The sequence below is a fragment of the Mesoplodon densirostris genome, chromosome 4 (genome assembly GCF_025265405.1).
Source record: "Mesoplodon densirostris isolate mMesDen1 chromosome 4, mMesDen1 primary haplotype, whole genome shotgun sequence".
Lineage (NCBI taxonomy): Eukaryota > Metazoa > Chordata > Mammalia > Artiodactyla > Ziphiidae > Mesoplodon > Mesoplodon densirostris.
Genome location: NC_082664.1, coordinates 94,013,322 through 94,040,452, shown reverse-complemented (window position 1 = coordinate 94,040,452; position 27,131 = coordinate 94,013,322). Strand labels below are relative to the sequence as shown.

At 34.5% G+C, this 27,131-nt stretch overlaps 1 protein-coding gene across 2 annotated transcripts; it reads left to right on the top strand.

Moving 5' to 3' along the window:
- The first annotated feature begins 143 nt into the window (after positions 1-143).
- Positions 144-26,810, top strand: COPS2 (COP9 signalosome subunit 2). Of its 2 annotated transcripts, none has more exons than XM_060096802.1 (13): positions 144-252; positions 11,903-12,016; positions 12,682-12,759; positions 15,348-15,473; positions 17,365-17,454; positions 17,573-17,650; positions 18,998-19,172; positions 20,512-20,690; positions 20,802-20,854; positions 23,505-23,602; positions 24,787-24,869; positions 25,385-25,443; positions 26,066-26,810. In XM_060096802.1, exons 1-13 carry the CDS (start codon positions 199-201, stop codon positions 26,208-26,210), a joined length of 1,332 nt encoding a protein of 443 aa, XP_059952785.1. In that variant the 5' UTR covers positions 144-198; the 3' UTR covers positions 26,211-26,810. The 2 variants fall into 2 exon arrangements, with proteins under 2 accessions (XP_059952785.1, XP_059952784.1); XM_060096801.1 differs by having other exon boundaries at positions 17,344-17,454.
- The last annotated feature ends 321 nt before the right edge of the window (positions 26,811-27,131 follow it).

Here is a 27,131-nt window from a genome sequence, read left to right as displayed (position 1 = left end):
GACGGTGCAATCGCTTTTGGCGTCGGAGCGAATCCTCTGGAAACCGAGCTTATTTGTTCCGGGAGGAAACATTCAGCTCCTCTAAGACCGACGGGAAGGCGAGGAGAAGCTGGGAGTAACGCCTCTGAGCCGCGGAGGATTGTGGGAGGAGGTTGTCTCCAATTTCTCCTCCCCCGCTCCCCCCGCGTCCCAGCCAAGATGTCTGACATGGAGGATGATTTCATGTGCGATGATGAGGAGGACTACGACCTGGTGAGGCGCAGGGAACAGAACTCTGGGGCTGGAGGTGGCTTCTGGCTTTAGGGGCCGGGGCGGCCGCGGCATTTCCCCGTTGAACATGTGCTCCTTCCAGCCTCTCCCGGTGCAGTGACAGGACGAGTTTACCTCCTCCCCCTTCCCGCACCGGGCCCGGGCCCTGCCTCTCCAGCATGGGGGAAGGGAAGGTAAAGGAGGCAGCGAAGGGGGTCCCGAGCATTGCGCTCCAAGTCCGAGCGCCTCCTTCGTTTACCCCTGGCCTCCAGCGCCCGGTTCTCTATGCCTCCTCCCTCTTCCCTACCGCGCAAGCCGCCTTGGGGACCGTGCAGTGGTCTAGGCCCCGGCGATGCCCTTTCGGGCCCGGCATTCTCGACCCCTCGTATTCACACTTGAATTGAGCGGGTGTGAAATGCTGGGAGAGGGGTCCGAAAACTAGGAGGCCTTACTGCTCCCAGGCCTGACAGCGAAAAGCCACTTGTGAGTCTCCTGGAAACAGAGCTTAATTAGTCTTGTCCAGGGTCCGTTTTGGTTTAAGGTAAAGGTGCAGTGGAGAACTGAGAGCAAGGCTAGCTTTAAAAAAGTAGTTTAACTACTTGTTTAAAGAGAAAAGCTCGTAAGGAGGTTTTGCTTTTTGTTTGTTTAGGGTTTGGCGGGTGGGGTGGTATAAGGGGATTGACACATTGGCTTTTATCTTGACTTAGAAATTTCCCAATATTCAAAGTTAAAAATATCAACAGTGTAGAACTAAACGAATTTCTGTAGCTGAATGGTGATTTTTAAAGATTAAAGGTTTAATTTATGAACAGATTTACAGGTTTTTAAAAATTCACTAACATTTCAAGTTGATATTCAAAAACATTACCTGTGTGGGAACTAAGAAAGATTATCTGGACCAAGAATTAGCGTCAACTTGGCTTTGCTTTTTATTTGGGGGTGTTTTTGTGCATGGTTCTTGTATATTATGGTGATGCTGCATTATTGTAAAGTTATGAAATAGTTGCTTAGGGAAGTCTGTCTCATATTTTAAGTGCCAGAGAGTTCTCAAGATATTAATATATCGTTTTGAATTAGTGTAAATCTTTGTATAGTCTTTTCCAATTAATCTTTCCCTTTTAAAAGAAGGCATATTTGCAAAAGGGAGAGGGAAATGCTTGTTATTACCTGAAATTTATAGTAGAGATGTTGATAATTCTTAAAGTTAAATGCAGAGTTTTGCTAATAGTTAAGATTTCTGCCTTACATTTTAGTTTCTTCAGATCAAGCCAGTTTTAGGCAGTGCCCTAAGTCCATTAAGAATATGCTACTTGTAATATTTTGTGCATTTTTATTTATTACATGTTTACTTATATTACAGGTATTTTTTAACTACGGAAGTGTTTCTTTTAACTGTTTTAACTAGTGTTTTTACATGTTTGTACCTATCTCTTTTCTAAGCAATAGTTTTTTGAATACATGACATTAGCACTATGAGTGAGTCTCTAACGTAAGAATGAGAATGAGAATCTTACAGTCCCATGAAGTATTCAGTTCATTTTTGCAAGGATTTTAATTAAATAAACATGATTTAACCTGGCTATGTTTCTCCAGCCTTTGAGGGCCTACAGTACATGTACAATATAAAATTGAACATGTAGTTTTAACCTTTCTTTAAAATTTCTTAACCAAAAAAAGTAAGATTTTACACTACCACACACAATTAAATAATAATTCCCCACTCCAGCATTCTGTTAAATAGTCCTCCCCCCATATCTCTCTTACACAGATATTATATTAATTTATTTTTTACTTCCTTAGTTAATTTCCTTAAGCCACTATGTTTAAAAAAAAAGATTAAAGAGGGCTGGTTGCCATTTCATGCTTACATGTTGCCAAAAGAAAAGTTGTTGTTGTTTTTGTTTTTTAATAGTTATTTGCCTGGGTCTTTTCTGTTTGTTTGTTTCTTAGAATTTAAAGAGTCAGAATTGACTTGCTGTTTTAGGGAAACTTCTTTTTTATTAAAAAAATGTATTGTTTGTTGGAAAGTTTGCCATCACCTCATTTTAGTCAAAATGTTAACAAGAGCCGTGAGTATCCTAACTACAGATATATTCAGTATGTATTTTATAAGTTGTCTGTTGATAAATTTTAATACCCTAAATCACTTCTTGTTCTTGCCCAATCTAGTAGAAATAGGTAGTTAGGATACCACTGGAAAAAGTAAAAATTTGTTTCTAAAACTATACTGTTTTATCGAAAAACGTAAATAATGATTTGTGCCCAAGAGCTAAACGAGAATTAAGTTGGTTAAAAAAAGAAGAAACAGGGCCTCCCTGGTGGCGCAAGTGGTTGAGAGTCCGCCTGCCGATGCAGGGGATACGGGTTCGTGCCCCGGTCTGGGAGGATCCCATATGCCGCGGAGCGGCTGGGCCCGTGAGCCATGGCCGCTGAGCCTGCGCGTCCGGAGCCTGTGCTCCGCAACGGGGGAGGCCACAACAGTGAGAGGCCCGCATACCGCCAAAAAAAAAAAAAAAAGAAGAAGAAACAAACATGAAATTAATTCAATAGGCTTGACCTCTTATTTCTAAGATCTTTTTGACTTTTATTTGAGGTGGAAGCAGGCATTTTCTAAGCATAGGAGTGAATGGAGAAGTAGAAGACGGTACTGGTAAATGTCTTTTAATCCAATGGTAATTTTACACATTTATATACGATAGTGTTAATAGTAACAATAATAATAAGTAATAACTATAGTGCCATTCATTAAGTTAATAAGGTCCTTGATAGATAAGTTAACTGTATTGTAATTCCACAGTTCAGCCGTTCTAGCATGAAGTTGATTGGTAATTCTAATAATCTTTTAGAAAGGATTTAAGACAGACTGATGTAATACCAAAAATTATTCTTTAGTAGTTCCTGTTATAGGTATTGTATATTTGAACTTAAATGTTATTATTAGAAAAAAACATGTTGAAAAGGTAGACTAATTCTACCTGGTTAGGTATATTACTGAAATGTGAGCCTCTTTATAGTCACCTAGTCAAGTTTATAGTTGTGATTCGTGAATGAATGTTTACTACTATTGTTATTCTTGTCTTAATAAATAGCTGTTTTAATGCCCTAGAAGTTTACTTCTTTTTTTCTACTTTTTGGGGGGAGAGAGAAGAGTCTTAGCCATAGGATATCTTACAGAATCTCTTATTTGTCACAACTTTAACAAGATCAGACAAATGTCATGTATGTTATAAAGAACCTTAGAACATGGTTTAGCAAATTAAAATATAACACTTCCATTTTTTAAAAAGATTTTTGAATGGACATGAATAGCATACACACTTTGAAAAAGAAGTAGATTAATATAGGACGGGGCAAAAAATAGCTTCAGGGATTTGTGTGTTTAATATTAAGACATTCACTTGTCACTCATTGTACATATAAGGAACTTGGAGGTTATAGGTTATTTTATTCTGAGACTGTTGTCTCAGTCACTTACAAGCTTGACAAACAAAATGTTGGGGATCTTTAAGAACAGATTTTCAAACAATATACTTTTTGTGGTCTGGGCCATTGTTTTTTATGCTGTACACATATTTGGAGTTCTGCATGTAGTCTTCACAAAGATGAAGTTTGATTATACAGTTGAGGCTTAAAAGAAACGTGACAGGGAATTCCCTGACAGTCCAGTGGTTAGAACTTGGAGCTTTCTTTGCTGTGGGCCCAGGTTTGATCCCTGGTCACAGAATTAAGATCCCACAAGCCGCTCAGAGTGGCCAAAAAAAAAAAAAAAAAGACATGTTTAGTTGTAAATAATTGGAAACACCCCCACACACACCTTATCAATAGTACGGGAATACTATTAATAGTAATAAGGTAATAATAGATAAATTATGATATATCCACGTGATGGAAAGTATGTCAGCATTTCAAACCATGCTTCTAAAGAATATCCAATGATGAAAAACTTGATAAATTAGTCAGTACTGTTGGGTGTAAGGGAGGACAGGAATACATGTCACACTAGCTTAAACTAAAAAGAGTGTGTATTGGCTCACGTCACCAGGAAGTGTAAATATGGCTGGATTCATGGCTCAGATAATGATGCTGGGTCTTTTTCTGTTTCTATCTCTTCCTGGGCTGCTTTCCTCACTGTATTGGCTTAATTGCCTTCACATTATATCACAAGATCTTGTGATATAATGTGTTATCTTCCTAGTATTATAACCCCAAAGGCAAAAGAGTCTTCCTTGCTAGCTCTAACAGTGAAACCCTATGAAGAACTTTTATTGATTCACCTTAGGCCTGCATCACCTTCTTCGAACTGCTCAGTCACTGTAGAGAGGGAGGATAGGTTCCTTGCCCTGCCCTGTGGGAGGAGCACTATAATTGAAAACCCTCACCTAGGAGAGGAAGAGTCAGTCACCATTGCTGTGCACATAGTGAATACATGTCCACTATAAATATGTAATCCATATTATGATTTTATTGGGTGGGGCTAAAATTCATTTTGCTGGGTGGGAAAAATATAGAAAAAATGTCTGGAAAATATGAAAAGTGTCAGGAAAATTAAAATGTGTTTATTTCTTGCAAACCTTTCACAGTGAACCTGCATTTTATTGCTGGGGGGAGAGGGGATGGTTTACAGGGTACAAATGATGAACAGAAATCTTATTTTGATCTTGGCGGGGTGGGGGGGGGGCGCACCAAACAGTGATTTTTGTCATTGCTCAAAAATTTTTAGAGTTCTTCAGAACCTGAAGCATCTAGCTTTTTAAAATAGGTAATACATGCACATGGTTCAAAAACATGAAATGTTAAAATAAAATTTCCATTTTTGTTCCCTATTTGCCCAGTTCCCATTCCTCCCCATAGGTAACCAAATACACATTTTTATCCCATTCCCCTTTTTTAAACCAAGATGTAGCATATTTAGCATAGTATATATATTGTTCTACACTTGGTTTTTTAATTTATCTTGGAGATTATTCCATAGAACTGTGCAGAGAGATTCCTTATTTCTTTTTATAGCTGCATTGATTGCGTGGATATACCATACTTTATTTAACCAGTTCTCTATTGATGAGAATTTGGCCTGTTTCCTTTTGCTGTTGTAAACTGCTTCTTTTTTTTTTTTTTTTAACTTGAGCTATAGCCAAGTTTTCTCCATTTTATAGGTGTCAAAAATTGTGAGTCGGGTTTGATTAAATAAGTTGGGCCCTCAAACTGGATGATACTGTTTTAGGTCAGAAACATCTAACTTAAGAATTTCAGAAGTGTTACTTAATAATCCATGTCAGTATAATTGGAATAATTTACCAGTAATTTACCACTTCTTAAAGTTACTACTTTAAAGAACATTGGTTTGAAATATAAGTTTGGGTGTATTTTCAAAAAGGACTGTTGCATTACCTCATGGGTGTATCCTATATAATGAAATTAGAGAGGTTCAAACAAGGATAACTAATGATAAGGATGTCATTATAAGATCTCCCATAAGTAATGAGAGACAGCTTTTATGTGCTAACAATGAGATAAATTTTTTCACCCCTAATGTAAATCTGTAAAGTATGAATATCCAACAGAATAAATCTGTACTTGTGTACCATGTCCCAAAATGAACACATGGATCTCAGCAAGAATTAGAAATCAACCCCCATAATTGACAGGAGAGGAACTGAAACATCCAGTGTAAGTGACTTAGCTAAATTTACGTGACAAATTAGTGGCCGAGTCAAAACTAGAGCCCAAGTCTAATGACCTTAATGATGTCTTGTTGGAAATTTTAATTTGAAGACTGAAAGTTTAGGACAGATAAAAGAATGTTCTGATTTATACCATAGACAAATTAGGATCCATTACCTTGAGTGAAATTTTTTAAAGTTTGGTTAATTTTATGAATGGCTAAACCACAGTTGGCTACCTAGGACTTGGATTAAATCTCATCCTTAAGGATAATGAGACTTTGCCCTTTGCCCTAGATGCCCAACATCTAGTATAGCTGTCTAAACATGGTCAAGGCTTGGGAAGCATTGTTAATGGTGAGTCTTGTTTTCCTAGAGCACATTTCTTAAGACCTCTATTGGCAAGAGACACAAGTACATGAACTATGAAACTGACCCTGTTCAGCAGTGACTCCATTCCAACATAGAGTCAAAATTGTCCCTGCCTATTGTGTGTTGTCTTATTTTGGAACATACACCCACTTTTCGTTTCAATTAAGCAAACACTTATTGAGCATTTTGTAATATACCAGGCTCTGGGGATACCAAGATGAGTAAAAGTAAGTTCTTGGCTTTTGAGAAGCTCATGGTGGGGCAGGTGAGGGGAGAGGGGAGGTGGGAACAGCAAACACACAAGAGTCCATCTTAGAGACATGCATGTCATGTAGAAGCATGACTGAGGAGAAAATTTATTTTGCTAAGAAGAGTTGGAGAAAGAATCACAAGGTAAGCCTTGATGAATACCTTTCTCAGGAGTGTTAGGGGTGGGGAGCATCATAGGAGAAAAGTGGGAAGTTTGTTGGAAGGCGCGGTGGATTAGAATTCCTAGCAGAGAGACCAGTGTATGCCAAAGCAGAGATTTTGAAGTGCATGGCGTATTTGGGGGAAGAAAGAATAGATTTGGTTGGTGTAGATGGGTACGTAATTGCTTTGGGAAGATGTCAGGACATGAGCTATTATGTAAGTGGGTTGGAACTATTATGAACTTTAGTGGATTTTTAAAAATCCCTTTAACACTGTTCAAGTGCTTGCTTTTTCATACATTGCTTAAATTCTTTGTTTTTTTTAAAGCATTCTTAATACGTAGGTTAAAATTTCAATTTCTCTTTTAAAAACATTTCATTTATGCTTTTATAAATTATAGTTATCACCTCTTCATCTGACATAAGGGAATTCAGTTAGCAATATTTATTTAATACTTTTCCTATATTCACTATTTTGACTAATGGTATTGTGTGTAACCAAGTCAGCAATAGTCTTTAGAGATAACTTTTCCCCTTTCTTGTGCCCATATGATGTGTCCTTTTTATTTTACATCCTTAACATCGCATATATTTATTCTATCCCCTTCCTCTTCTCCCTGTTCTACTACTTGGATCAGACCTTCATCATGTCTTGGCCAGACTGTTGTAAGAGTATCCAGTGGGCTACTTCATTACTACCAGAATGCTCTTCCTAAAACACAAGTCTAATTCCCTATAAAACATTTTAATGCGTCTCCATTTGATCTTAACTCCTTGCTAGACTTGTACAGTTCTACTGTCTGATCCAGTTTATCTCTTATCAGCTCTACACACATGCTGTGTTTCAGCCCAATCAGACTATTGATGGTTCTTCCAAATATGCAATGCCATTTCAAGCTTCCATGCTTTTGCATAGTTAATTGTTTTATTTCCGGTGCCTTTTCTCATCCCTGGGAACTTCTATTCCTACTTTTAGACCTGGTTCAGGTAACTTTTCCCTCTTCTAACTCATTCAAGAGTAGTTGATTACTCCTCTTCTGAGCTGCCACTGTACCTAGTATGTGTCTCTGTTACTGCTTTTATTGTGTTATATTGGTGTTTCATTTGCATATCTGTCTCAGACCATGAATAGCTTGAGGGGAAAGACTTAATTTGCATTTGTTGAGCAACATTTAATTGCTGGTTTATACTAAAGATCATTATCGTTGAGTATAAATAACAGATATAAATAATATATTATAGATATTCTACACAAAAGAATTATTCTAAAGACTTCTCAAAATATCTTCAGTGTAAAAATCATGCCAGTGTAGGAAGTGAATAGTTTCCTGTAGCGTAGTTTGTATTGATGGTGTGATTCACTGAGCTGCAAATGACAGGTTAGTGATGTCATGGAGGCTGCAACATGGTGTTGCAGATCATAACATAGGACTGCCTAATTATAAGAAACCAATCAGTAACGTATCAGCTGTGCCAATTCTCATGTATTTATACATTTCAGCAGTAACACTTAAAAATTGAATTGCAATTATGCAAAAAATTTACATTTCACTTCTTAACCCATGCAATATGAAAAACCAAAATAACATATTCACAAAATGCTGAGGGCTGGATTAAGTCTTATCTCAACTGTAGTGATTTGGGAGAGTTATGTAGAAGTTAGAAATATCATTAGCTGGAGCCAGTCGGTTCCCAGAAGTTGCAGGTAGTCAGTCTTGTACTACAAGAGGCATTCAGACATGGTAGGAAATGTAAAGGTTCCTGCCTTCAACAATGTTATAATCAGTTCAGTAATTTCCAGTAATTGAAGTTAACCTTCTGGCAACTCCTCGTCCTACTGATGTGTGCCTCTCAGCTTCTACTTACCTCATATCCTGGTCAGTTTTTTTTTCCTAATCCATTATGGGCTAAGAAACCAAAAATAAATGGTCTTTGAGTAAGAGTCCAGATTCTTAGACTTGGTGGTAGGTGTAAATCAAAGATACTTTGCTTCCAAATTCAGGGGTGCATTCTGAAGATTTGGGTTGCAGAAAAGTCATTTTCTGGTTCTAGCTATTCCCATATATTATTGAACAGTTACTAGAGAATAACTGAGAAGAACTGATTTCCAAAGGTGAGAGTAGGTTTTATAGCTATGATTCTTTACTCCAAGTCTTCCCTGAGGAGGTGACGCTTAAGCTGTAATGACATGCAGTGGTTAATGGGATGAAGAGAGGTAGAAAGAAAAAGGAATGTCATGTAAAGGTGAGAACAAGTTTGGCAACTTGTGAGGTAAGGCCAGGGTGGCTGCAGCAAAGTGGATGAGGGAGAGCTTGACAGGAGATACGGTTGGGTGCATAATCGAGTCACATTTTGGTGATTTTTGAACTTGATTTTAAGAGCAATGGGAAACCATTTTTGAGAAGAGGAATGAGATAATTTACATCTTATGAAGATTATTCTGGCTGCTTACCCTAAGAAGACTGGAATTTGAAAGTTAAAAAGGAGAATGGGAAGGTTATAGTCTGTGGAGAGATGAAAGTGGCGTGGTAGACTAGTGTGGTGGTGGGGCAGGGGGGGAGTGGATGGACTTGGGATTCACGTTCAAGGTAGAATCAGTAAGGACTTTTTACGTTCCAGCGGTATGATTGCTTTTAGTTGTTTAGTTATCTCCCGTTACAGTTTCGTGTCTGCTGTTCTCTTTTCCCCTTTCTTGTTTTGTCCACCATGCAAACTCCCATTTATCTTTCACAACCTGGCTCAGAAGCCATTAACTCTCATAACATGATTTGATGTATACACTGGCATGTTCATTATTTATTAATTGCTTTTTTAGTTTAATCAGTTTTATTGTAGTCAAACCTAAATTACAGGATTAGGAAGTGAATGAGTGATTATGAACTTTACGCACTACTCAGAATTTGATCCCAACTCTAAGAGAAGTGTTCCAGAGGATTTTCATATGTTGAGCATAATTCAATTCCTGATACTTATATTTGTGAGGCAGAGTGCCAGTGCTTCACAGGCAGTATCTTTATACAAGGAAATAATTATCCTCCAGAGGGCGCACATTACAAAGCCATTGTGGTCAGCTAAAACTGATTCTATACTAAGATCAAACACCTCCCTCCATCTACTGGTCATAGGAAAAATTCGTCTTGTGTTACATATTTTTGAGCTTTCTACACTCATGTGCATTTTTTCTTTCATGTGCCTTTATGAGACAATACAAAATTTCTCATAAGTATCTGCAAAAAAAGTTTACCTGTACTTGGATTTAGACATAGCTGTTCTTGTCTTTTTCTGTTTACTTTCAGGCACAATTCTGAATTTGGCATAAACTTGCCCTTTGTAATGACTTGTAGCTGAAGGAAATAATCTTCTCTCTTCCTAAAATAATAGTTTTTACTACACTAATTTATGTATATTTTATAATCCTCATCATTAAATTGAATATCATATCCTGGAACTATTTTAAACTCTTGTTTATACTGCTCCACAAAATAGTGTTACTCCAATTTTTCTTTGTGCTTTATTGTTCCATAACTAGGAACTGAATTAATGTGATGAAAAGTCACATAAAACTGTATAAATAAATTTTGTTTTATTTATTTTGATTTGTTATAAGACTAAAGTATGTTAATATAACTAAACAGCTGTTGAGTAATGTGGAATGCACATAAAGCAAATATTCTTATAAACATATAGTTATATTTAGTAATAGACTACTCTGCTATATATAGATTACCATCCTAGGTAGTTAGGCCATGTTAGAATAATGAAATTTTGACTTAGGGAGTAGCAAAAACTAGATTATGGAACTAAAGATGAATAGTTAACATTTACATAATAATTAGTATTTACATTGATTTTTCTCAAGTTCCATTATCAACAAAAGGTTAACCACTACAGAATTGAAGATCGTAACCAATATTTCTTTACAATTTGCTTTTGTGTTGATTCTATGGAAATCGTAGTTTTGATCTGAAGGAAAGAAATGATTCTACAGTAGTTCAAGACCCCCGGTGGTTGCCTGAAACCAAGGACAGTACTAAACCATATATATGCTATGTTTTTTCCTATACATACATACCTGTAATATAGTTTAATTTATAAATTAGGCACAGTAATAGGTTAACAAGAATAATAGAACAATTATAACAATATACTGTAATAAAAGTTGTACGAATGTGGTCTCTGTCCTTAATCAGCTCCTTCAACTTTGCCAGAAATGTGACAATGACTTCTTCATTAGCAGATGTAGCCTCTCCAGTAATTTTTATATTTTTCGGTCCAAACCTGTTCCTGAAACTATGCAACCATCCCTTACTTGCAGTAAATGGCTTGCTGTCACTCGTTTCAGGGAATCCTTTGCTGAAGTCTTTGTATAGGCTCAATGTTTTCTGGCATAATACATCATTACCATCAGTCAGAACATGTTTTCTGTTCATGTCCTTCACCCACAAATTTAATGCCTTTTTCATCTTAACTAAGTACTTTTCACACACTGTGGCTGTAACTTCTGCAACAGCAAAGCTAGCACAAATTTCTTTTTTCCTTCACAATTTCATGGATAGAAGATTCGTTCTTACCATGGATCTTAGCAACCTTAGCATACATTTTTTTTCTTTTCCTTAAGTTGAGAACTTTCACCTTTTCAATTAAAAGAAGCACTTTAGGGCCTCACTTTGGCATATGTGAATTTCTACCATCACTACTTTTGAGCTTTGGGGCCATTATTAAGTACAGTAAGGGTAACTTGAACAGGAGCACTGTGATACCACAATAGTGGATCTGATAACTGAGCCCGCTGTTAAGTGACTCACAGGTGGGATATGCTGGACAAAGGGATGATTCACATTCAGGGTGGAACAGAGAGAGATGGCAAGAGATGTCTTCCTGCTACTCAGAATGACTCACAATTTAAAACTTACGAATTGTTTATTTCTGGAATTTTCCAGTTTCCATACCTCAACTGACGGAGCAACTGAAACCATAGAAAGTGAAACCACGGATAAGGAGGGACTACTGTATTCTGCTATCCACTTGATTTTGGGTTTTCCCCTTGTTATTTAAATAATGGTTAAATATCAATGGGGTTTCACCTATGTAATTAAATTGTTTTGTTTTTTATAAATGTGTGGATTTTCTCTTAACAGTATTCACATTTTAGCAATGTGTGAGTTTCTTTTCTTTTTCTCCTTCATTTTAATATCTCTTTCTAACACACAGGAATACTCTGAAGATAGTAACTCTGAGCCGAATGTGGATTTGGAAAATCAGTACTATAATTCCAAAGCATTAAAAGAAGATGACCCAAAAGCAGCATTAAGCAGTTTCCAAAAGGTTCATATTTTTTCTGGCTGATTCTGTGTCTTATATTTTTCTAAACGCTGTCTTAAATCAAGTAAATTCCAAGTGATTTTATCTCAGTAATACGTTTGGATACTTAGTGATAATCCTGTAAAATAAGTTTGCATTATGCAACAAAAGCAAATATTTCAAAAGGGCTATCCTTTTGTTTTTTCCAATCAGGTTATCTATAGAGCAGGGCCATTGTCCTGAAAAGCTAGTATGGTTCTGGCAGAAAGAGAATCAACATGCTGGTCAATAGTTATTATCCCTGCAATGGTGTTCCTTTGTCTTTGGGTGACAAATCACACAGGTGTGGTTTCATTATTAAATAGTGTGATTTCTTTACTATTGATAAACTTTTGGGTTATTCTTACCAGTGGATTATCAGAGGAATAAAAAGTACTTCTGGGATTGTATAATCAAGAAATAGTTCTTATTTAATCTTTTGATGAAGAAACTTCAAAATAAGCTCACTTATCCTTAAGTAAGCATTTTAAGGCTAGTTTCTTAAGCCTATTAAATATGACATTGAGAAGTAGAGTTTTTGGGGCAGTATTTTTCATGCATATAATGTAAAATTAGTTTACAACTTAGATATTGAGTGTCATTAGAAAATAACGGCATTAAATTATACTGGAAGTTTCTCCTTTTTTTAGGTTTTGGAACTTGAAGGTGAAAAAGGAGAATGGGGATTTAAAGCACTGAAACAAATGATTAAGATTAACTTCAAGTTGGTAAGATTTGTTTTGAGGGGAATTAAACTGTTAATGAAATTCTGTACTTAAAAACCTCATGGCGGGCTTCCCTGGTGGTGCAGTGGTTGAAACTGCCTGCCGATGCAGGGGACACGGGTTCGTGCCCTGGTCTGGGAGAATCCCACATGCTGCGGAGTGGCTGGGCCTGTGAGCCATGGCCGCTGAGCCTGCGCATCCGGAGCCTGTGCTCCGCAATGGGAGAGGCCACAACAGTGAGAGGCCCGAGTACGAGAAAAAAAAAAAAAAACAAACAAACTCATGGCCACAAAATGTCATTATATCTACTTCTCTAAAATAATTCCGTTGATATGTTTCCATATTTAGCCTACTTTTCATTTGTGACTACAGTAGTACTAAATTTTAAAAATTCTGCATAGGCTACAAAGTTTTCTGTTTAAGAAAGCTTGTCTTTTCGATACATGGGCAGTATTTAGCTGCATTATTAATAGAATGACTTTTCCCTGCCAGCCTAGGTCAGTCAGTAGAGCATGAGACTCTTAATAGAGAGTGACTTTTCAACAAACTATTAGTGTTTATTTCGGAGTTCTGATGTTCTACTTTTTATTACAAAACGTTCTTCTTCCACTGATTAGGGCCAAAACCTTCATGGCTCCTCTCTTTGTCTCTCACCCCACAAATAATCCATTGGGAAATCCAGGTGGCTTTATATATCTTCAGAATACATTCAGTATATTTTATAATTTAGAGGGCTATGGAAGCATCAGGTGTCTCAGGGGATGGAGATTTTGATTGAACAATTACAGTGATGTTACAGGCCCATGTTAAACTCCTAAGATTCTGTGATTTGAAATAATACCAAGAGACCCTATAGAAATCTACTATTTTATCATACTAGCAGTCGTTTAGTTTTTGAGCCCGTTTAAATGTATGCCACCCGTGGGAATTGATTTTACCATTTTACCTTGAGCCAGGATAGGAAGCAAGTGAAAGGAGAGGATTATTTGTATTTTGTGTTATTTTGCCTGCCTTCCTTCTCTACCTTTTATTTGCTGTAGTAGCATCTCTGAATAAGTTGTGGTTTACAAGAGTAGTTTCAGCGTCCATCCCTGCCACCTCATTTTTGAGTTAGATTCAGAGTCGGACTCATGTTTCTGTGTAGTCCTCTTGGGCAGTAGAAAGTTGGAAAGGTTTGTTGTCAGCTGCTCTGTGCATTCACCACTGCAAGTAAAAACCAGTAAACCTAATCGTCCCTCGATCTTTAATTACAGTAACATAATTTTTGAAAAATTAGCTTTCAAGTTATTGTGGCATAAGGAAATGAAGTCAAAACTAACTTTTTGCTAAAATCCTATTTCAGGATCAAGATATAATCTCAAAGTTGGGACAGTCATATTTCTGATTTCCATTTTGCTAGGAGACTTGTTCTATAACTTGGGCTTCAGTGACTCATTGAGAGGGTGTTACCTATTATTTACCCCCACGTGGTGCTGGTATACTTGGAAACGAAAGTAGTTTGATGTATATTGCTAAAGCTTTTCTCATTGTTCTGTTTTTTCCTCACCTACCCCTACTAGTTTTCTTTTTCGTAATTCACTTGCTTAGAACGTTTCAGGGAGTCTTCTCATGTTATTCTTTTCTTGTCCTTCATGCTATATACCAGGGCAGAACATAGTCATAGGCAGAAAAATTACAGTGTCATTAATTTATGCTTCACCCTAATAAATTTACATGTTCTGTTATTCAAGAAAAAAAGCATTGTATCTGCCATTGCTCCACCTCTGTGATTAAAAGTAGAGTATATTGTTAATCCCAATAAAAAGAGGGATTAACAGCACTTGGAGATTGTGGGGACTGTGGATGCAGGTTATAAGGTTAGACTCATAAGTTGACTTATATGATATGCTCTGAGGGATGATAGACCCTCTGCCAAAATATTTAAGTGCTGGAAATTTCACTAATAGTCCTTTATTTCCTCAGATCTTTCATGTTTCCTGGAATAACCACAGTAATGCAAATAGTCCTGCAAGGAATAGCAACAGTAGCTACATCTGCTATTGAGTAGAGCCTTAGGTGGGAGGACTTTTCCCCTTTTTAGGGGTTGGGAGGACTTTTCTTGATAGTGGGATGAGTACCTGGGCTTGAAGAGATTCTTTCACTTCACATTTTAATATAAGAGCCTGCCAATAATAGGGAGAGAAGAAATACATAACTATTGATAGAGAGCTTCCTGATGAAGGGGTAAATTTTTAGGAAAGAACATTTGAAAAGTAGGACTTATTTCTACCTTTTGGTCTATGAATATTTGAGTAGTTTTTGTGATTTAAATAAATGTGCTTGTTGTGCCGTGAGGAACAATATCTGAAATTTGGAAAATCTATAAGTGGTACTTTTTCAAAGCCTAACTTCAAAAATTTGATTCATTTACTGAGTAATCTAGTAATTTAAAATTTAAGCTAAAATGTTTATAATGTTTCCGTCATATAGTTTCTCTATTATTGAGAAACTTATTTTTCAATTAGCTGGTAATATGTACTATAATCTTAATCATGTGTATATATCTTAGTAAATAAATATGTACCTAGTAATGCATTTTTCTTCCCTCATAGACAAACTTTCCAGAAATGATGAACAGATATAAACAACTATTGACCTATATTCGGAGTGCGGTCACAAGAAATTATTCTGAAAAATCCATTAATTCTATTCTTGATTATATCTCCACTTCTAAGCAGGTTAGATCTGTTTTTCCCTCTTAGTACTTATCAATATATTTATCATTTATACTAAGGGCTTTCTTTTTTTGTTTTTAAGGCCTAGAGGTTTTATTTAAGCAGTTATGCTCATTTTTATTTTTAGTGTGCTTTAAAAATAATGTGTATTTTATTCTTGATTACAGTACTAATTGTATAATATTAAAAGATTATAACCCTAGCTTAATCTCTTTAAATATCATCAGATCTTCAGGTCTGCACACAACTTTTGCAGGCTTATATTAGACTCCCATACAGTTACTATCACAGTTCCTTCTAATAAACTTCATCAGCACTTCAGCTAGCCACCCTGAGCTGTTAATACTTAACAGTGAGTGGTTTGTGTAGATTTGATTAGATAAAGATCCTTGTGAGGAGAACCTGTACTCATATCGATTAGTAATTGGCATTACTCATTAGGTGTTCAATTCAATAAGTGCTACTATTACAAAGAATAGGTGGATGATGGATGATGAAACTACAGTGGGTATGGGGAATGATAGTGCTTTCATTATTCTAGTCTTTGATTATTAAGAAAAGCAATGATTATTTTATTGCTAAGGTAATTTTTAATTGGACTGTTTGTTTATATTCTTTTAAGCAACATAGTCCTAAGTTTCAGCTTTCTTACGCTATGATATTTGAGAACAAGAAGTATTTTCTATATCACTTAGCATTTCTTAGAACGTTTGATAACTCTTCGTACTCAAAAAATGTTCATCTCAGAACCAGCATCTTTCATTCTGTCTTTTCTGCTAGATGTTGTTTTTATTTCTTGAGGCAGTTTATTTTTACTGTTTATATCTAAAATATATGTAATGGAAATAGAGGAAGATAAACTTATGTTCAGAACATTAGCACTTAATGGCACTAATTCTAGAGTTGTTAAATATCAGGGGGCTTTTCTTAAGTGGAAAAATATTTTCTGAGTTTTAAAACGTTATCAGAACATTTTTTTGTACATTATTCATAAATGGTATGCCAGATATTGGGGGGGGATTAAGTAATTTAAAACTTTAAGATTGTGTGTTGCTTCATGCTATTATATGTAAGCTTTTTGTCTTTTTGAAGGTAAGTATAGATATTGGTTGGGCAATACTTGACTTACTGTGCGATCAGCAGTCGTGAATAAATAGGCAACCTTTTCTGAAAGTATCAAGCTTTCCTGTTAAGTAGGGACCTAGAGAATCAGGTATTCAAACAAAGGTAGAGCCAGAAGCGGGGGGGAGGGGGACAGAGGAGCTTATCATAATGCAAAACAAACAGCAATTTCCATTAAAAAAAAGTCAGACTTATGAACTGATGGTGTTAGACTCAGCTAAAATTGTGCTAGACTTTTCCCTCCACTCAACTCCAACAGTTTACCAGTAACTTAAAAGCTTGTAGTCCAGTTAATTGATTAGTGACATTTATAGAAGAATTTTTGAGGGAAGAGGCTTATTCTTTGTTTCTTTAACAACTTACTTAGTGTTTGCCATATAGTAGGCCCCAAATAAGAGTTGAGTGCGTAAGATATACACTATTAATAATAAACAGCACAACTGGTTCTATGTGCATGTCATTTACTTTGCTAATATAGAACAAGTTATTAGATTGAAAAGGACAAACCTATACTACTAGAGCATTAGACATTTTCTGGGTTTTATTTTTTTTAACGCATAAAAACACATCTTGGCACTTTTTGTAAATTTGGTGTGTACTTTGCTAAGGTTTTGTTAATTTTGTGGACTGTCACAGACATTCAGTAAGATACAGATAGTGTATCTTATGTATATTAAAGTTCAAAGATGCACTTTTAGTTTGCTCAAATTAACTTTATTAACAGGTACAAATTTGCTGTTTACAATTATAGAATTCTGATTTTTTATGTCAGATGGATTTACTGCAGGAATTCTATGAAACAACACTGGAAGCTTTGAAAGATGCTAAGAATGACAGACTGTGGTTTAAGACAAATACAAAGGTAACAATTATAATTACATTTTTTTCTTTTGAAGAGTGGGTGGGTATCCTTGATAAACTCTATAAAGGTGCACCTTCTGTTGAAATCTTTTAATTTTAATAAGTTTATTTTTTTACAGCTGGGGAAATTATATTTAGAACGAGAGGAATATGGAAAGCTTCAAAAAATTTTACGCCAGTTACATCAGTCCTGCCAGGTAACATTCTTTTATTTTTTCTTAATATTTCTTCATAATAAAAAAGCATAAGAAAAAAATTGTATTTGAAACATTGTTTAGGGATGTTTTTGTTCAAGCATCATTGCAAAAATAAAATTTGGAAAATAAGTTACCGGAAAGCTAATTTTTTCTGAGAATTACATTTCTTCCTCCTAGTCCTAATTTCAGTCCTTATCTTTGTAGAATGAGGCATAGGTATCAATAAATGAACAGACCAGTCATTAATACTAAGAATAAGCCTTTTAATTATGTATGCTATGAAAATCAGAAAGGATATTACAGACATACATCATAAAGATATTTTATATTCTAGTTTTCATGTATGAATCCTCTGTAACACCACTGTCCCATAGAACTTCATGTGATGTTAGAAACATTCTGTATCTGTGCTCTCCAATATGGTAGCATCAGATACATGTCATCAAGCACTTGAAACGTGACTAGTGAGATGAAGGTACTGAGTTTTTAATTTAATTTAAATTTCGATAACCATGTGGTCTGGACAGTACACCTGTATAACTTTCTAAATGTGAGCTGTAATTTTGTATTTCCTTTTTTGTCTTGATCAATAAGTTACTTGATATTAGTTTAAATATTATGTAGAAATACTGTTTTAAATATTTTTATGCTCTTTCAATGCCATGTACTCTTATTTTAATTATGTATGTTATGTCTGTGAATGGGTAAAAAGTTAATCAGAAAAGTGTTCTAAATCATCTGCAGATATTTTCATTTAATAATTTTACCTTTTTTTAGTTTTTAAAAACAGGAAAATGTTTTAGATTTCTTAATAGGTTTGGTTTATAAGGCAGATCAGTTCATACTTAACTAGAGTTATTATCATTTATATTATAATTTATCTGTTGACAGATTGGTCTTCTAGATTGTGAACTTTTTGAGATCAGGGACATTGGCTTATTTAAATTTGTATTTCCCCAAGGTAGACCCAGTACCTGGTACTAGGAAGGCACTTGAGAAGTGTTTTGATTGAATCAGTGGATCTAAAGTAGTTGTGAAGATTTGGAGAAGACCATTCATAATCTCCTAGATAAAACAAAACATTGCAACTTTTATACATTAAAAAATACCTCTGGCCACTTTTTTCCTATTGAATGACTAGAAAATACAAAAATGACTAGAAAATGGGTTCCTTTTTGGCCATTGAAGGTCATGTTCTTAGTAATCTAGGTCCCAGCTGAAATTTGTAATGCATTTTCCCACAGAATTAGTATTATAAGTGTAAGGTTCTCAGGGTAACTCAAGTAAAAATCACTAGGTTGAATCTGAATTGTGTCTTGACTAAATGTTCATTATTTGCTTTCCTAGACTGATGATGGAGAAGATGACCTGAAAAAAGGCACACAGTTATTAGAAATATATGCTTTGGAAATTCAGATGTACACAGCACAGAAAAATAACAAAAAACTTAAAGCACTCTATGAACAGTCACTTCACATCAAGTCTGCCATCCCTCATCCCCTGATCATGGGAGTCATCAGAGGCAAGTTTGGTTTGGAAAGGGTGGGCAGTGTCATGGGAAGATATCAAGGTGTCCTTACATATGATTGAATGACTCTGAAGGTTGTTTGTTTTAGTGAAAATAAAAGGCAAAGTAGTGAAGTCAAAGAAATGATCTAGTCTTAGAAGGGAATTAGGATGAATCTTTGTCTTTGTAAAATTTACATCAGTAAAGATATTATTAATAAAAAATTCACCATCAGAAGTTCTATTGTTGAATTGTAATGATATATGTATATAATTACTTTCTTTTTAATGATTTATTTATTTTTTATTGACGTATAGTTGATTTACAATGTGTTAATTTCTGCTGTACAGCAAAGTGACTCAGTTATACATATATATACATTCTTTTTTGTATTCTTTTCCATTATTTTTTATCACAGGATATTGAATATAGTGTGCTGTGCTGTACAATAGGACCTTGATATTTATCCATTCTATATGTAATAGTTTTCTATTAACCCCAAACTTCCCGTCCATTCCTCCTTCCCCCCTCCCCCTTGGCAACCACAAGTCTGTTCTCTATGTCTGTGAGTCTGTTTCTGTTCTGTAGATACGTTCATTTGTGGCTTTATTTTATATGAGTAATATCATATGGGATTTGTCTTTCTCTTTCTGACTTCACTTAGTATGATAATCTCTAGTTGCATCCATATTGCTGCAAATGGCATTATTTCATTCTTTTTTATGGCCAGGTAGTATTCCATTGTGTATATGTACCACATCTTCTTTATCCATTCATCTGTTGATGAACATTTAAGTTGTTTCCATGTCTTGGCTACTGTGAACTCTGTGAACATAGGGATACATGTATCTTTTTGAATTATAAGTTTCTCTGGATATATGCCCAGGAGTGGGATTGCTGGAACATATATGGTAATTCAGTTTTTAGTTTTCTGAGGAACCTCCATACTGTTTTCCATAGTGACTGCACCAATTTAACATTCCCACCAACAGTGTAGGAGGGTTCTTTCCTTTCCTCCACACCCTCTCCAGCATTTGCTATTTGTAGACTTTTTAATGATGGCCATTCTGATTGGTGTGAGGTGGTAGCTCATTGTAGTTTTGATAAAATTACTTTCTACTTCAACTGAGAATAAAGATTTGCAAATGCTTGTTTGGCTGATATTTAATGAAGAGCTTGCTTTTAAGAATTAAAGTATGTGCCCTTTACACACTACAGGAGCTAGTAGTCTTCAAGATATAGAATTAAAAGACTGGAAGCACTGAAATAGTTTTCATTTGATTTTTATAAAGTGTTCAATCTTATTATTACAGAACTGAAAATGTCCTCTTTTCTCCTGTTTTATTCTTTACAGAATGTGGTGGTAAAATGCACTTGAGAGAAGGTGAATTTGAAAAGGCACACACTGATTTTTTTGAAGCCTTCAAGAATTATGATGAATCGGGAAGTCCAAGACGAACCACTTGCTTAAAATATTTGGTCTTAGCAAATATGCTAATGAAATCGGGAATAAATCCATTTGACTCACAGGAGGTATGTTTGTGCTCTAATTCTTCATTTCTATCAGCTATCTCTTGTGAAAATAAATGTATTCTTTCTTTGTACATACACAGTTAATTCTTCTTCTTTTTTTTAACTGTTTAGGCCAAACCTTACAAAAATGATCCAGAAATTCTAGCAATGACGAATTTAGTAAGGTAAGCTTTAATATTTCAGTTAAGGTAAATTACCTTAAAGTAGTGAATAAATAGGAGAGAGGAGAGAACTTTTCAGAATTCAGTTAATACTCAGTGTTTGCTCTCTTGTATTTTGGCTTGAAGTATACCAAAGTTGATGAAATTTTTGAAGTCATTTATTTTACTGTTTCTGTTAGTCACGAGATTTTATAAGTATTCATTATCTGTATGAGTGTGTGCACACACTGTTTTTCATTAGAAAGCTGTAGAGGCTTTAAAACAATTTCACAATGTTACAGTTTCTACCTGCCTTAATCCAAAATGAAATTATGAATTGGTCTACATTAGTCAAGAATTTTCAGTAAGACAGTTTCTTTACTTGTATATTTTCTTGATAAGATTAAAAATCACTTTAAATAAATTTGCCTCAGCTAAATTTCTGACGTAAGGAGCAGCAGAGGTGTCATACTGGTAAGAAATCTAAGGATTTATTGTTGCCTTTTGTGGAGAAAGATATGACTAATTATAGCTAATGACTAAAAACCCTGCCATAATCAATTAGTATTAAACAAAATTAAAGAAAATGAAACCAAGCAAAGAGCCTAGAAAAGACCTGTTTTTGTAAAAGAAATCAATGAACAAGAAAAATTTTCCTCTGGGCCAGGAATAGATGGAGCCTAGGCTTTAATGGGCTTTCTTTATAGAAAACTGAGGTTTCAAGTCCATTGTTTAGATTGTACATCTGAGAACCAAGACAGGAAGAATGTAGTTAGGGACATGGGGCAAGGTTGGGTTTTTTTGTTTGTTTTCAGATACATGTAGGTAATTTAGGTGACCAGACATTGTCTTAATAGTCTTTTTTTAATTTAAAAAAGTATTGTTAGGCTATAAATTATGAGTCACCTACATATAAATTTTATATACTTGGAGAGAATAGCTTATTTCATAATACTGTTTAAGCTTCTATGTAAAATGTCCTGATTTACTTTGTTTTTATTTGGCTATGACTTTTACAAGTTACTAGGCTTTTTGTTTGTTTGAAACCTTAATTTTAGCTGTAAAAAATAAGGAAGATTTTATTTTAAGGGGACTACGAATGGTTAGGGGATAAAAAACTTAAACTGAAACATTAAAAAATCAGTTTCTTTCTTATTGTTTACTTCTTTAGTTTATCTTAATATATATTTGTTGAATTAAGTTGATTTTAGTTATGAAAGGAGGCTTCTCCATCTTTATTTCAAATAGTTTATTCTGCCTACATTTGGCCACATTAAGAGATTATTCGTTTAGAGGTTAGCTTCATAATACTTTAAAAAAAATGTTTATTAAGTTAAATTGCTAAGCAACAGTTTAACTTTTAAAACTCTTAAAGAAATATTGAGGGAAAGTTTTGCCCTAGACATTAATATTTTCAAATTAAATTGGTTAAATGCATTAAATGGATTAAAGTACTGATTTATCAGACCTTAAAAAGTAATGGCTATATTTGTATATTTATTATGTCTTACAATTTACTCTAGTGAAGCCTCTGTATTGGAACTCTGAAACTTATTTTAATGATAAATTTTGAAAGAAGTGGCCTGTGGTGTCCCACATTTTGTGTAAGATTTTTTTTTAAGCCACTTAAATAGCAGAAGAATGTCTTTTGGTTAAAATAATATGTGTGCAAGTGTTTTCACTATTTGAATATATCCTCCTATAGTACTATATATTACAATAATATATTTGGGGTAGGTAAGAAAAGTAATGCTTCCTAATTTTATCTTCCTAGTCAGTTGCCAGCAGACTAGAGGAAAATAATTCCTGTTGAAGCACTTGAATCACCTGTCCCTAACATGAAGTTACATTGCGACCCAACAGATGGAAGCACAGCAGAGGGCGTGCAGAATGGCTGATGATATGTCTTACATATAAAGCAGACAGTGGTGCCATATCCAGAAGGTTGGCTTCTTCCTTCTCAGCACCTTTAGCAATCCCCATAGTGCCTCCGAGAGTAGATAGTAGACATCTCAGAGAATCATGAATGTAAATCAGCCTTTGGCCTTCTGCAGCAGTGTCCATCAGTCTCTACTTTGTGTGTGTATCCCATTTGGCACTAATTATCTGCCACCAATGTTTCTGCTGTATAGCTCAGTGGAATTTTAAGGCTAGAGAGAATTGAGAATCAAATGTTCCCTTTAAGAAGTTTTGGCAGTTGCTGGTACCTTTCTAGAAGATAAAAATTAGGAAGCTGCATTTCTGAATAACCTTCAGAGAGGATATACTGTCTTATATCCAAACTCCTCCATACAGTAGTATGCATGAAACCTGGTTTCTTAGGGATTAAACGCACAATTTAACTTAAAAGCATCAAGCATTAAACAGTTATTAAAGTGTTGTCAATTCTTAATACCAATATTTAGAGAAGATTTTAATTAGCTATGTATAAATATAATATTATAACCCCAGAAGATATAATTTGTCTTTCCTTTATAAAACCAAAAGCATTAAAAAGGAAATTCATTTTATTTTCAGAAGGATACGAGTGTGTTTAATTCCAGTTTCCATGACAAACTATAATATAATTTAGATTTTTGCATATAAAAATTGAGAAATAGGCTCTTTGGTTTATCTGATTTAATATATGACTTCTTCATGTTTGACAAAATTTATGCTTTTCTTTTTCTGTTAGTGCCTATCAGAATAATGACATCACTGAATTTGAAAAGATTCTAAAAACAAATCACAGCAACATCATGGATGATCCTTTCATAAGAGAACACATTGAAGGTATATTCTTTCTGCTGAAATTGTTACTTTCTTTGTCAATGTCAAACAGTACTTCTTAATGGAGCTACATGGAATTAAGCTGTTTTTCTTCTGTTTATTGCAAAATATAGAAATGTTTCTAAATGCTGTCATGGAATGGAATATTCCTTAAAATTATAAAGCTGTTTTAAAGAAATCACTAGCCAATTTCATTTATTAATGTAATCAAGTTCTTATATGATGTCCATTTCATTTAAGGTGGCTGTCCCTTTTACCTTCTTATTCTAATTTAGATATTGTTGCATGTTTATTACTGATGTTGAAGTTCAAAGTTAATTTTTAGGATTTATTTTTGACGACAAAAGTTTTGAAAACAGCCTGCTATTGATAATGCTGAGATGCACTTACTTTGAAAAGGTAGACTAACACTGTACCAACAAATGTATGAGATTTTTAATAAGTTCTGATTAACAAAGATAAAAGTCATCTCTTTGTTCTGGAACCACTTATACCTCCAGTGTTCCTACCTGTTATGGAGCTATTTGAGGGTTTTTAATAACCATTTGGAACAACTTATTCAAATACTTAAATTCCAGATGCATTAAGAAAATCCAAAGATTAGAAGTAATGTCCTTTTGTTCCTCACCTTCCTTTCTCTTTCCTTCAACAGACATTTTTAAAGTTCTTATTTGAACTTAGAACGATACTATATTTTGTGGGCATAGAAAAATGTAGAAGTCTTGTGCATGAACTCCTATTTTTTTTAAAGGACACTTACATGAAGAACTAGGGACAATTGTAAAATCGTTGTATAAAATGTACTACTCTAGGTTTTGAGAGAGCATAAAATAAGGAACTTGGCGGGTACAAATTAGAGCTTCCTGAAATAGGAAACTGTAGAGGAAATGATGAGCAGTGAAGTATTATTGAGAAGGCAAGAGGATATTTTAAGTAGTATCACAACGTGAGCAAAATCAGGGAGGTGGGAACAAGAAAAAATTATGTGAAAGACAGCCTTTAATCATACTATGCATCTGTTGAACCCAGATGTTTTTAGACACAAATACCTTATGTTCTTGCTAGGAAGAAAGATGTATTTTGAGAAGATAAATGATATAATTAATATAATTTAGAAGTACATCGTGATTCATAAAGATATACAAACTAGTAAATACAAATGTGTTATTTTAACTTTTTTCTTTCAGAGCTTTTGCGAAACATCAGAACACAAGTGCTTATAAAATTAATTAAGCCTTACACAAGAATACATATTCCTTTTATTTCTAAGGTACTTTTATTCATTGATTTTAATATTTATAATTTGTAGTTATAAATGCAGTATACCTATCTTCTATTTAAAAGAGTGATTCTTGTTAACATTTTGTAATACTACATTTTTAAAATGCAGCATAACTTAAGGTTTTTCCTTTTAGTGTGAATTTTTCTGTTTTCCTGGCATAAATTGAGTTAAAAGAAAAGAGAAATAAGGAATCATTATATTTCATTTTAAAGATTCCTTCAGCCTCAGAAAATTGTAGGAGAGAAAGTGGCTAAAATATATAATGGATGTATGGCTAACCCCAACCACAATAAAATTATAGCAGGAGTATACTTTTAAAGTTAACAAGTTGGATTTTATCAGACCTGTGTTCTCAGAAGTATTTTGAACAGATAATGAAATTTGTTTTAAATTTTCTTTTTTAAGTGGTAGAAATGAATTTAAAATATTTAAGAATAATTATATAAAATCATAAAGTCTTCAAAACATTAATTGGTAGAATTATAATGAGTCTCTTGTCTTAGGAGTTAAACATAGATGTAGCTGATGTGGAGAGCTTGCTGGTGCAGTGCATATTGGATAAGTAAGTACTTGACTATTTTTGTACCACAAAATGTTTAGGACATAAAGTTTGAATAATGATGGCAAAGGTAACAGTTGAATTCTTGATTTTTCATAAAACTCTCTGGCTATGGTTTTCTATTAAAAGAGATATATGTGTGTGATGGCTTTTTATAAATGAATGATCATATTAAGCACATGATCTTTGAAAAAGTTCTAAAAGACTTTTCAAAAGGTTTCTCTTTCAGTATATGACCCATATACAGCTAGAGAATTATTTAATGGATAGTATTATTTTGTTTTTAAAGTTTAAGGTATGATATGTAATAGTTTGGAAATTGTATCTTTCTTAAATGCAGTATGTTATTTAAAGCTTCACAAATTACATTTGCTGTTGATTAATTGGGTAAGTATATGCCTGTTGGTTCTTTCAATGAAATTGGTGAAAGGTAGCTGAAATCTGATTTCTGTCTAAGTTTGAATAAGGTAGTGAATGTTAAATTAATGCTGAACTCAACCATTCAGTGTAGGCAGCAGCTTTTTTCTTTTATATTTATTGATATTGTGACTATTTATGAAGTCCAGAAGATATGTTTAGTGAAAATTGTTTGTAGACATGTCTTCTTTCATTTATTTATTTCCAGCACTATTCATGGCCGAATTGATCAAGTCAACCAACTCCTTGAATTGGATCATCAGAAGAGGGGTGGTGCCCGATATACTGCACTAGATAAATGGACCAACCAACTAAATTCTCTCAACCAGGCTGTAGTCAGTAAACTGGCTTAACAGAGAACAAGCTTTTACAGACATACTTAAGTGCAGAGATGTAACCCTTAAAAGAACTGGGAATGGCAAAACTACTGTCGGTTGATGTGTCCCGAAAATTATTGGAGTTATGGCAGAAGTGCTTTTTTTGATCAACTGGTTTGTGTTTTGCTGCTGCATTTATCCCAAGAAAAACAGCTTTAATCTCCAGAAGAAAACCAAAATGCCGTGGGATTTATGCTGTATTGACATCTTGCCCTAAAACATACAACATCATAGTAATTTGTCATGGGCAACATGACCAGAGAGAAGATTTTTGTCATGATTTTAAATACACTGACACGCTACTGTTGGTTAAATTTAAACATGTTTTACCTGCAGAAATTCTCTCACAAATAACCTGCAATAACTTGAAATGCATACCCTTTTGAACACTTCCTTTTCTCATGTATAAATTAAAATGTTTGCTGCATTTTGCAAAATGTCAGTTCTCCAAAAATGTGTCCGTATATTTCTGTACCTGCAGTGTAGTAAAGGTTTAGATGAAACCCCATAATTATAGTGGCATACTGTCACTTAGGTTTCAAGCAGCAAAATAAACAGTGCAGCTCAGAAATTGTAGTTTGCTTCTTGATGCGTTTTTATTACATGTGGGGTTTTTGTTTTGTTTTTTAGTACCTTAGAAATGTCAAATTATTTTTCTTCAGTTAATGTTAAAAAGCCTGGGAGCAAATAAGTCGGTTATTTGCTTTCAAGTTTTTAAGGAGAATTAGTTTCTAACAAAACATTTGCATAGTACTTAACTTTGAAAGTGATACTTTAAAGGAATAAAATCCTTTTTTTTTTTTAAGAATGATACTGCATTTTAAAAGGTTCTAACTCTCAGAATGTTCACTTTAAACAAATACGCCAGAATATAGACAGCTAAATGAATGTTACCCT

Coding starts and splice junctions, on each gene's coding strand:
- COPS2 (XM_060096801.1), top strand. CDS start 199: ATGTCTGACATGGAGGATGATTTCATGTGCGATGATGAGGAGGACTAC. Junction 12,017..12,681: donor CATTAAGCAGTTTCCAAAAG/GTTCATATTTTT, acceptor TCCTTTTTTTAG/GTTTTGGAACTTGAAGGTGA. Junction 20,855..23,504: donor GCAATGACGAATTTAGTAAG/GTAAGCTTTAAT, acceptor TTTTTCTGTTAG/TGCCTATCAGAATAATGACA.